Raw genomic sequence first — 12004 nt, forward strand, 5'->3', positions numbered from 1 at the left:
AGTGCCCTAGTCTCGCAACTTGGGGAAACAATAAACTCACTCACTCACTCACTCAAATAAAGAAAAAAATTGCGCAACAAGAAACACGAGTGGGTTGGCAACGCAAGTATGGCCCGCGCAGCTCGCCGCACGCCAGAAGCAAGCTGTTTCTCTCACTTGCACCTCAAAGCCGCGCGTCGGGGAAGAAGAGGAGAGTGGAAGAAGTGCACATCACCTGGACAGGACGGAACCAGTAAAGAGAGAGAGAGAGAGAGAAAGAAAGTAAGATTTTGATGAAGGGAAGCAAGAGAACGGTGGGGGTCAGCCTGCACCGGTCCGTTTATTCCTCGCGACGGGCGCGCGCCATCTTTGAAAAACGAAAAGAAAAGCACGAAAAGACTAACCTGGCTGCCACCCTCCCTTCTCTTACCCTCAACGCAAACCGGCTTGCAACAGCACCAACCTCTCTTCGTCCACTTCCTCCTCCTCCTCATTCGGCGGGGTTGCTCCGCTCTTGCGCCGACGCCGCCAGCGCCGCCGCCCGGCCTTTGTGTGAAAAGAGCGGCGACGACGCTGGCTCGACGCTACGCTCGAAGTGCGCGGCTAGCGAGGAGGTAAAGCCTGCATGCGCCGGTCGCTGCGCTGAGTTGGCCCGCGAGGTCTCGGCTTGAGTCGTCGAAAAAACGCTCCGCTCGCGCCACAAAGCCGCGTGCGTGTTGGTCCGGCAGCGAGCTCCGGCGTCGGTGCTCCTCCCCTGGTGAATAGCAGACGACGCGGAAACGAGCTCGCTCGTTGTCAACCGCTGTTCCTCCGTTGCCGGCAACGACGAGCAGGCGGAATTGCAGCGACGGTCCCCCGGTCATCCACTTGCCGTCGAAATGCATTGACCCGGCTCGAGCGTCGGTCGGTGCTCGCGCTGACGGCTGGCTGGTGTTGCGCCAGCTTGCCACCACCCGCGTACGGCGGCACAGCTTGCGCGGTCCGTCTGCTCGCAGCCACGATTACGGTGCTGGTTCTGGCACGGGCTACGTCTTCCTGGCAACGCAGTGTGTGACTGATAGTGTGCCAAGACAAAAGACGCTGTCGTTGCCGCAACGGTCCCGCACCAGTGCCTCTTCATCGGATGTGCCGTCCCTTCTTTCCGTCTCGAGGGGGATGGTTTCTACACGCTGCTCGACGCCGATGACTAGCGCTGTCGACGTCTTCCAGCTGAATCTTCTCGAGTGACAAGTTCGTTAGCGGTGCAGTGACTGAGCGGGCGGGAGGACAAGGAGCGTCCTTTCACATCTCCGAGTGCAGAGGAAAGAGGCGAGGCTCTGTGTGTGTGGTGCTTTCCTATCCGAGTTTCATTTTGCTTGAAGAAGAGTAGCTCAAGTTCAGTGGCTACGTGTGTGGCAGCTGCGGTCTGAACGTCCCGCAAGGGTGTTCGTCGCCGTGACTGACGGCCCGGCGACTATCCTGCTCGCGCGACGCTGTATGGCGTCCAGTCCCCGCGTGCTCTTGTCGAACGGTTCCGGCGGCATGGTGGTCTCCCAGGGCAAGGTTCGGGCTGCTAGCCCCTCCAGGGAAGACTCGGGCAACGATTCGGATGGCACCGCCGCCGCCGGGACCAAGGGCGATGCCACCGGATCGTCGTACCGCAAGCGGCCAGTACTGGAAGACTTCGAGATGATCAAGACGATAGGTGAGTCGGCCGTCGCCTGAAGCATTCCGATACTATTCGTCTGTGAGTGCAATAAAGTCCTATGCGGACGAGTATCAATTCTTCCACGTATGCCAGCAATCACCTTGTATGTGTGTACGTGTGTCTTTGTATATACAGCGAACTCGTCATGATAACGCTATAAACGCCTAGCCTTCGTCCCTTAAAATGCGCACACTTGTCCACCACATTTCCGCTCTACCAATGCCAGTTGTCTGAAAATATCAGCATTGAAGCACATCCTGCACTGCAGCCACGTTGCATAAAAAAGATCGTTGCGGTTATAATGAGGCGTCCGCACCTAATGGTGCTGCTTGATCTATGACGGCTTAACAATTTGGCGTGTGCTACTCTTCCAGAAAGGTTGCTGTTGGACTAGTTCGTACACGGCATTTAGAACAAAAAACATACTTATCACAAAAATTACCTTGTCCTACTGAGGACCTATGCGTGCTATTTGACATCCTAGAAATTAATACTGTGCGGGGCCACCGTACAGATCCTCGCTTGTTTTGCTCGATATTTCTAAATACATGTTAAAGAAGTAAGGCACTGCGAGAAATGCCATCGTGACCTTTCGTTCCATTTTCTCTCCATTTGCAAGCACGACGAATCAGCTGTGCATGCAGCAGTAACTGAATGCCAAGGCTACTCGTGGCTTCAGCAGCTTGGCGTTTGAATATGCTTTAACACCTGCTTGTCAGCTCGCTAACGCCTTAACGAAAAGTGTATGGAGAGCAAAACGTGCATGAGAACACCATCGGTAAACTGCGGCTGGCAAAGGTTCTGTTGCATTTGCTCCCGCCTTAAACGGAAACAGGTTTGCCTAATGTCGACGTTTCAAATTTTGTTCAGTTCAAATTCAACCAAGAGTTACAGGCAAGTGGAAACGCCGAAAGGAAAACGTGCAATGTATATTATTGCTTGGCGAGGTTGGTCGCGCTGATGTGCCGAGGAAGCGTGAGAGTATCGCCCGAGTTCATTTCTGAGGCCATAAAGATGTTCCGTGCGGTTTCCGCGCATGGACCACTTGCCACACAGGCAACGTGTCACCCCATGAAGTACACAGAACGTGGACATGCACGGTATGTTCGACTACTCGATACAGTGCGCCCTTAACACTGCTACCCTACCCTTTGCATCACATATAAAAGCATTACAACATATACAAAACATATACACATACATATTTGAAATAATGAGCCACTATATAGTCCATCTGTTGGCGCATTTCGCACTCGGAGAAGGCACGAGAACGACTTCAAGTTAAGGAGCGACGTTTGCTAATATTTTGTTAAATTTAAGGGAGCAGCGCAAATCTCGGAAGTCGTTCCAGACTAACATCATTTTCTTCTTCAGAAGGCAGGCTGAGAGCTTACACTGTTATTATCTGTGTCACTATATCTGAGTAAAACCCTATTACGGGCGTTTTCAATATATGAAGGCAACAGTACTCAAGATGTAGTATCCCGTGTATCACTTGTAGTCGCTATAAAGAGGAATGTTAAGTTGAGCTAGATTTGTAGATTACACTTCTGGAATGGCCAAATAGTCCGATCGTACCTAGAACAGAGGCTTGCTGTTTATGAAAGAAAGAGAATACAAAACACAAGTGGCTACGGTAGGCGGAAACTCCAGCACCAGCTTCTGCAACGACGCATGGAGTTAGTGTTCTGTCAAATTAAAACGATTAAATCACACTCGAAAGTACTACAAGTCAACCTAGCCTCTTCTCACGATTCTTTGTGTACATAAAGCGGCTAGAATATTCATTAATACAGTAGAATTTAGGTGTGACATTACCGTGGACACCGTGTGCGCACTAATTTCAGAAAAGGTCAATTTGGACGTTGTTTCATCCACACCTGATCGATCTTCCCCCTGGAAAGAAGACAGATAGAGCTTTTAAAGAATGCTCTATCACTCAAAGCTGATTAAGGCTTCCCACTAGCGTAGGCTTGAAGTGCAAGAAATAAAGTGCATACCCGCCGCGGTTGCTCAGTGGCTATGGTGTTAGGCTGCTGAGCACGAGGTCGCGGGATCGAATCCCGGCCACGGCGGCGGCGTTTCGATGGGGGAGAAATGCGAAAACACCCGTGTACTTAGATTTAGGTGCGCGTTAAAGAACCCCAGGTGGTCGAAATTTCCGGAGTCCTCCACTACGGCGCGCCTCATAATCAGAAAGTGGTTTTGGCACGTAAAACCCCGTAATTAAAAAAGAAATAAAGTGAATAAACTGATGAAAAGTGCTGCCGACAGCACAACTTTTTTCACGGATACGAAGCATGGCAGGTGCTTACATCTCCGTTTACTAAAGCCGCTAGAACCCATCGCCAAACCTGTCAATACACGTGTCTGCTGCCGGATTCCAAGAAAACGCGCTTTTGCGAAAGTAAGTACGAAAGAAAGGAAGAAAGAGAACAGTCGGGATTCATTTTATTTTCTTTTGCCGTAATAACATTTCCGAAACACATGCGAGTTAGGCCAGCCGATATTTAGATGAATCGCAGATGCACTCGTATATCACTCCAGGCGGTACACTCAACAGTACATATGATCGCTTCGGTTTCCATCGCAACACCAACTCCACTCAGCAACAAAACCCAGGACTCTAGGGTCTCAGAGCTCACCATTGGCCCATCCTTAAACAAAACTCGAGCGCGCGCGTTCGCTGACAGAGCGTACATACACCCACACGCAAACAAAAAGTTCCTCGACAGCGTTGAGTAAACAACGCAGCGACCTTGGCGTTATTTCTCTTGACCATAAACTTTCCCGGTTTCCTAGTTTCCTTCGTGTTTTTACGACGCGGTCCGAGCGGCGGCGATTGATCGCATGTCTCTTCCCTCACGTATGTAGTTGTGTGGGCGGTGGCAGCTTCTGCCGCGAAGCGGGCCACGTGGTATGCGGTATGTCCCTGTGTGAGTGCTCGTCCGCGTAAGTGCGCTTCCCAGTAGAGCATCTTGTATCATCCTGCATCGTGCCATCTCTCTCTCTCTCCCTCTCTCTCTTTCTACCCTTCTCGATCAGCCGATAGCGCGCCATGAATAGCGGAGCAAGGCAAGACAAAAAGTAAATCTGCTGGCGATAGATCGAGTATTCGCTCTAATAGCATTCACGTGAGAGAACGCGCTGGTGGCCTCCCGGGGCAAAACAAACCGTCTCACGGATAAAATGCAGCTGATGATGCTCGGTCTTGCACGCGTTCCTTTTCTTGGAGTGGACGGCGATACTTATCGTTGCGGTCCTTGCATCGTAACGCGGTACCGCCGCTTCATCATCGCATCGGTGTTCGCAATTACGGAGCTCGTTCGCGCCTGCTTTCCCTGTTCTCACGCCCTGCCGTCACTGCCGAGCCGCGGGTGCGCGTGCGTATACTTGGCGCGGGCACGCATGCACGCACGCCGCCAATGCACCGTTCTAGTTCGTGCGCGACGCGCGAGCTGTAGCGCGTACACCAACCGCCTCGCAAATATTTGGCGCACCGTAAGTGACGGGTACTTGGCTCTTAAGCGGTGAGTTGCACTTCAGTCAGGCACGATCGAATTTTCCGCTTCGTTCACGCGGCCAGAGGCGATCGCTCTGCACAGAACCTTTGCAGCCTTCGTGTGTCCCCCAGTGTATATATGCGCTCGCTACGCGTCCTGATAAAACTGCCTCTTCGTAAATACCGGGCATTTTTCGCGCGGATCCATTGCAGGTAATTTCACTCATTCCTGCGTCTGCGAGACGTTGTCAACCTTGGCGCCAAGCTGGCTGTTATGCAAGCGAATCGGTTTCACCGTTCGACCGGGCCCGATCTCGCGCGCAATAGCGACTCGACCTTCAATCGCACAAAAGTGTTCCATCGCGAGCAGTTCCGTGTAGTTGCGCGGCTTCGCTTAGACGAATTCCACGCCATGTAGTAGGCCTGCATGCGGCCGACGACGCGCATTACGTACTTAGGGCGCGATTAGTGGCGCTTTCTCTATGTCGTTAGGCGCTGAGCCTTGCCGCCGGCTTCCGCTGGAATATGCGGCACTACATGCGCTTGTGCGTAATAAAAACCCATCACACAACGTTCGAGGGGCGATCCGGTGCACAGCGGGGCGTTTCCCCCCGCCGACTGGGCACCGCACTACTCGTGCTCTCGCAGCCGTGGTGTGGCGTGTGTGAGGCTCCAGGGACGAGCAGTATATTTACCAGGGAAGGAGTGGATGCGGGGCGCGCTCGGTGCAGGAAGCAGCACGCGCCGCCGCAGCGGGCGATCTCTCTCCTATGCAGGTCGCCGCTCATCACGGAGCGCGCCGCGTAATTACGGGCCGAGCCACTGGCGGCGACGACACAAGTAGGCCATCGTTACCCGAGAAACTGCGGCCCCGTCGGGCCCTCTGAGCGTCACCGCTCCCACGATTCCTTTCGGGGAATAACGGCCCACCGGACACGACCCTACGGCGAAGCCGCGCGACCGAGCGGGGCTGACAACTTTTCGCCCGCTGTTCTTCTTGCGTGGTGGCTATAGTACGCGTGCTCGCATCGGTATTTAGCCTGCGCAGATAGTTGTGGGATTTAGGCGGGTTTGCGAAGGGACCGGTGTTCCGAGGTTAGAGGGAGAACTGTGCGCGACGTGCGTCGTGGACTGTCCGGGGAACGCAAATTCACATGTGTAATTCACCCCTGTGCTCGTATGCGTTGTCCCTAGCATTTCGCTGCTCACTCTTCAACGTAGCTTCTTTCGTTAAGGAAAAGCATTTACGGAAAATGATGCCCCCCTCACTTGGTGTCCGTGAATTAGGTAAGCCCGATCGATATTCTTTTCTTTTCACTATAACTATAAGAGCATGCGTATTCGCTTGGGTGTCCACCATAGTTCTTCCTCGTATCAGGGCCGTAACGAGGCGGAGGGAGGTGGTGCGGGGATTTCGACGCTCTCCATTCGCCGCCGAAATATATCGCTCTGGTGACCTACTGCTCAGCACAACTTACATATGTGTCGCTAAATTATGTCTACATGCCATTACATACGTGTTTACATCAGCATGTGTTAGCGATGTGTTCATTCACGTGCGAAAACAAGTCAACATAGATCTTTCACAATGAACACCCCTATACCCGCGCTGCCTCTTCCCCCCGAGAAAATATCCTGGGTACAGTCCTGCCTCCTGCGATGAACAAAAGCGATTTAGATCTAACACTGGATTTTTGTTCCAGCTAAATAAAAGCTCTCCACGTTGTTGTCAGGTGTTTATTTGGCGTCCGGGCGGTGGCGTGCGTTTTTCGTCTGCACGATATCGGCACTCTCCGGTAGACGACGGTGACACGGGCGGAGCAGGCGCAGCTGCCACCTCGCAGTTCGGTTCGTGTCGGCCCTGCCGGCGTGGCCACCAGCGACCGAACTCCGTTGGTCCGTGACAAAGATTCCCTGCGCGCCAACGTCGCGCGCTGCCCGAGAGAACAAGAAAAGGCGTCTGAACGGCCGCGCGCCAACGCCTGTACACATTGTATACTTTATTTGTTCCTTCTCTTCTTTTCTTTTCTATGGCTGCCCTGCTGCATACCTCTCAAAACGCGCCAGCTCAGTTTCGAACGAACATGTTATTTGGAAAGAAAATACAAAGCCCGGCAGGCACCTAAAAAAAAAAAAAAAGAAAGACAGCCTTCTGACAAGGTCATGAAGGGCAGATTGAGTTTTCAGAGAAGAGTCGGAGAGGCTGGCGTCTCTGTAAAGAAATTCTTGCTGTGGAATGCCACCTAGAATGCGGGTTAGGTGGCGGAGTTGCAAGAGCTAGGGTCGAAAAATACTTGTCACTGCAGCTACAATTTTCAGCGCACGATCGACCGCCGAGATGACGGGTAGCAGCAACTTCTCCTGTTGTGCTTAAAGAGGGGGGGGGGGGGGGTATAATCTGACCAGCGTCGACTTCTGTGCACATAGTTACCTAAATACATTATCTTTTGCAGCGTCCTTCTGGCTCCGCTGATAAATTTACCTTCTCCTTTATGTTTTCGTTCTTTTTGTTCAACCTTATAGTGAGACGAATAAGTTCTGCGGTTTTACAAGCCCTTTCGTCGTATATTCATCTTTACTGCTAGTTTAATTTTAGGAAATAATTCGAATGCGTTGGCCTCTACAGCTATCTGTCAGCGCGGAAACTGGAACAGACGCTTAAAACGTTCTGCTAACGCAGATTGAATCTCTGCTACTTGTTGCTCGACTTTGCCATGCAGCGTATTACGCAAGAAGTCTGTATTTTTTCTACTTTTTGTTTTGCAGTGTGTGTGTGTGTGTGTGTGTGTGTGTGTGTGTGTGTGTGTGTCTTCGCCTGAAGCTACTCTGACAAAATGCTCAGACCGTTAGGTTCTATTGTTTTTCATCTATAGTTTACTTATTTCGTGTTCATTAATTCTTACTACTTGCTGTTTGTCACTTCACGTGTGTGTGTGTGTGTGTGTGTGTGTGTGTGTGTGTGTGTGTGTGTGTGTGTGTGTGTGTGTGTGTGTGTGTGTGTGTGTGTGTGTGTGTGTGTGTGTGTGTGCGCGCGCGCGCGCGCGCGCCTACTCTTAGTAGGAAAGAAGTTAAGGGGGGCGAAGTTGTCGGCGCTCGCACTTGGGTAGATGTCTGCGACGACGCCAAGCATCGCTTTTTTTTTACTTCGGAACTGAGGGAGAGGTGGGGGGGGGGGGAGGAGCACCTTGCGATGGCACTGATACGCACACGGGCACGTAAGGTCAACGTTTGAATAACGCAATACGTCTCCTGTTGCCACAGCCGGACGTGATCTATGTCACGATTCTTTCCGGCGCCATCCTCCGAAGGTAAACAGGCGGAAGGGCGCGCGGATAAGAACACGAACTGGGCATGGAAGGAGGAACACCTGCGCGCGATGGACGAGCGAGGAAAGAGAAGGGCCCCCGCCCGGCATCTTCAGGATAGAGGCAGAAAGCAGGGTCGGGACTGTTTCCGCGCGGCGTTAAAATCTGGGAAGGTCGCCGTGCAAAGGTTTTGCGTTATCGGGGCGGTCGTATTTTGCGCGCAGAAATGTCAGTGGTTTCTTGGAGTCGTGTATATAACAATCGACATTCGAAAAGCAAAAATACAAGGCCGAAATTAATTCGCCTCCTTCTCCCTTCTTTACGTGGTCACCACTCGTGGCATACAGGGAAGGAGTCGATCACAAGGGAAGGAGCCACCCAAAGATCGCGGGGCTAATATAGACTAACTTCTTGAGTTCGCATTAGCGTTCTCTCTCTCCATCTCTTTGTTGCTGCACTTGAATTATGTTTCATACTTCCGTTGTTACCCGCCGTGGTTTCTTGGTGGCTATGGGTGTTGGGCTGCTAAGCACGAGGTCGCGGGATCGAATCCCTGGCGCGGCGGCCGCATTTCGGTGAGGGCGAAATGCGATAACACCCGTGTACTTAGATCTAGGTGCAAGTTGAAGTACCCGAGGCGGTAAAAATTTCCGGAGTCTCCCACTACGACGTGCATAATAACCAGATCGTGGTTTTGGCGAGTCAAACTACTAATTTAATTTTAGTTTTTTTCACCTCCGTTTTTACAATATGCTTGTGAGTGAGCACTTGAAATGCTGGTTCAACGCTTTCGCATACGCGACAGCAATCTATCATGTCCCGGCCACCTAAGACTTCGCCAAATTAGCCTTGGGCTAAATAAGCGTGTCATACCACCTGTTGTACTTACCGCGTGGCGCTGCTGGTAAGTGTTGCTCTGACAAATCTTGAAAGATCACTTAGACAACGTGAATGCTTTCAGCTGTGGTGCGGACATTTCCATTACTAACGCTATCTGTTTCAAGCATCGCGCAAAACTATCAGACCACTGGCGGACTCGAGTGGGTGTGCTTTCAGATCCTCGGCAAATATAGGCGACTACCGTGCATGGCCTTGAATTGGCCGCCGACATTTGCTTTGGCGAGCGACTTGTTTCGCGCAGCGTAGTGTAAGCTCGCAGATAAGGTCACCACCCTGCGTCGTGGTCTCGCTCTTCTTGCTTAAAATTCGATTCGTCGTGAGGGAGGCTAAGCATTCACTGCGCGATCGGCGTGCCGAAAACAGGATTCTTCGATATCTCTTCGCGCTTTCGCAATCGCCCCCGCCCTAACAAAGCCGGAGAAGGGGGGGAAAAAAAGTAAAAATGAATTAGATTGCTTCGTTTCGTTCCTTGAGCCACTTGTTTCGTCCTTCCTTCGTCCCTCTCCCCCTTTTTCTTTTCTTTCTTTTCGTTTCAGACCGCAAGAAGTTTGCACTAGCGCTTTTCTTGAGGACGTTTTGTGGGGAGGCGCCGTCTATATATATTTTTTTTTCATTTCCTTTCTTGCATGCTACAACTACTCAATTTTATTGTGGTATTCCTGTTTCTATAACATTTAGGTTCTTCATTCTAAAGGCGTGAAGGCTGCATTCACTTGTGCATTCTGTCGGAATGGGCTTGCGAAATACAGTATTGCGCAGTAAAGCTAAACATATAGATGTTAGCGGCAGATTAAAAAAAGAAAGCAATATGCTAATACGATCGCTACGATGTTCATCTCGGAAGCCTCATTAGTTGAATGGCAATTTGCAGTGCGTTGCGCTAAGCCCCCTCATAGCACCGTTTTATTATTTCAGTTCGCGGAAAGGAAGCGAAGGAATCTAATCGGAAACAAAAAAGTATAGATAAGCGAGGTATGTTCGCCGTAAAACAACGAAAGGCAGTCGACCGGGAGCCTTTGTTATTACAAAACGTCGCATGTGTATATGGGCGGATACAGGTTTTGAATTGAAGGAAACGCGAGTGCACAGTACCTGCGCGGGGAGTGGAAACGAACGGTGTTGAGCCCGAGACGTAATGCGCCTGCGCAGGAACGGCGTGGTAACAGCCCCCGGCCTCGCTTTCCTTCCCGCCTCGCGTTACTTTTGTTTTATTTTCCTCATCGCTCCGCGATCATATTGGCGGTCGGATGAGTTCGGAAAACACGCACGTTATTACTTTACTGTGCATGATAGCGAGTGGTGCCGGTTGCGGAATCCATTAGAGAGGCACGACCGCGCGGGAGCCGCCAATTTATTCTGCTGCTTTTCTGCGTTCGTTCTGTGCGCGAACGGTCTTGTTCTTATGCATCTCATCCTGGAATAGCATCAAGTAATGGGAGAGAGGACGATATTGAAAGAGAGAGAGAGAGCGTTGTGCAGAACTGGCGACTTCGCAGAACGCGTGGGCGGGTTGATTTTTTTTTTTTCTCTCGCTTCCCGTTAGAGTCGTTTTGTAAGCGTCTCGCCATCTGCAACGGGAAGGGGGGGATCGAGGCGCGGTCGATTCCTTTATATGTTTGATTTGTATCGTAATGAACGTATAAATCGAAACAGATGTCGTATCAGCGTTTCATCTTGTGGTGATATGTCTCTCTTTTCTTTCGTTTTTTGTTCTTGTTTTTTTTTTCTTAGCTGAGAAAAGACGAACGTGAAGCTGGCGTGCCAGCCGCGAACGTATTCCGTTTCTCTCTTTTCGTATTTCTCGGTGTTTCGTCCTCCTGCATGCGTTCTCGCAACCTATACTCAGTGCAGCATCGCTCGCGTGAGCCGTTAACCTGGCGGTAGCGCTGCTTGGCAAATTCCACACGTTAGCCCTCCCTCTCACCCCCAGACTTTTTTTTTCGTCTCTAGTAGTAACATAATATTAAGAAGCCTTCGGACGTTCGCTTCCGTCTGTGAAACGTGTCCATGCCTTAATCACTGACGTGCCTGAACGTCAGCTATGTCAGTCAACGTAAATACCGGCTACGCTGGCTTGGCTTTTTTTGAGTTTGCCCTTCCGGTCTCGTTAATTCGTGTCCTACAGCGTATCATCGCCGCTCAATCCATTTATTGGGAAGTTAAAGTAGTAACAGTTTCAGCCTTTCTTTCTCCTTTTATCCTTTTGTTCACTTTTATTCTTTATTTCTTAAATTCCTTCTTTCTCTATTTCTGTCCTCTCGCCTTTTTTTTTCGTTTTATTTCACTTCATTTATTTCATACTTGACGGCCCGAAGGGATACTGGGGCTTGTCACTTCTTTATTTCCTTAATTTATTCATTCATCATTTCATTCTTTCTTATTTGCCTTCACTCATTTTTTATCCTCGACATCGAACCCGCGAGCTTGTAGGTTTGATCAATCAATCAATCAATCAATCAATCAATCAATCAATCAATCAATCAATCAATCAATCAATCAATCAATCAATCAATCAATCAAAGCAAGCGTTCGCGAAGCGCATTACTCTTCTCATACTATGCTATAATCCCCATGATGCCTGCCCTTCGCGGTGAAGGAGAACGGTCGTTCTCTCGCCATACACGCGCGCAC

General features: G+C 50.6%; 1 protein-coding gene across 4 annotated transcripts in view; it reads left to right on the forward strand.

Annotated features, from left to right (window-relative positions):
• Positions 1-448: 448 nt before the first annotated feature.
• The window catches only part of Pka-C3 (Protein kinase, cAMP-dependent, catalytic subunit 3), a 148083-nt gene continuing 136527 nt past the window's right edge, over positions 449-12004 (forward strand). The window contains exon 1 of one of the 4 annotated variants that reach the window (XM_075680802.1): positions 449-1663. In XM_075680802.1, coding sequence (XP_075536917.1) covers positions 1456-1663 — 208 coding nt within the window. In that variant the 5' untranslated portion in view covers positions 449-1455. The remainder of the gene's footprint in view (positions 1664-12004) is intronic. The other 3 variants (XM_075680801.1, XM_075680804.1, XM_075680803.1) reach the window with 3 other exon arrangements.

Source organism: Dermacentor variabilis, chromosome 2 (genome assembly GCF_050947875.1).
Source record: "Dermacentor variabilis isolate Ectoservices chromosome 2, ASM5094787v1, whole genome shotgun sequence".
Lineage (NCBI taxonomy): Eukaryota > Metazoa > Arthropoda > Arachnida > Ixodida > Ixodidae > Dermacentor > Dermacentor variabilis.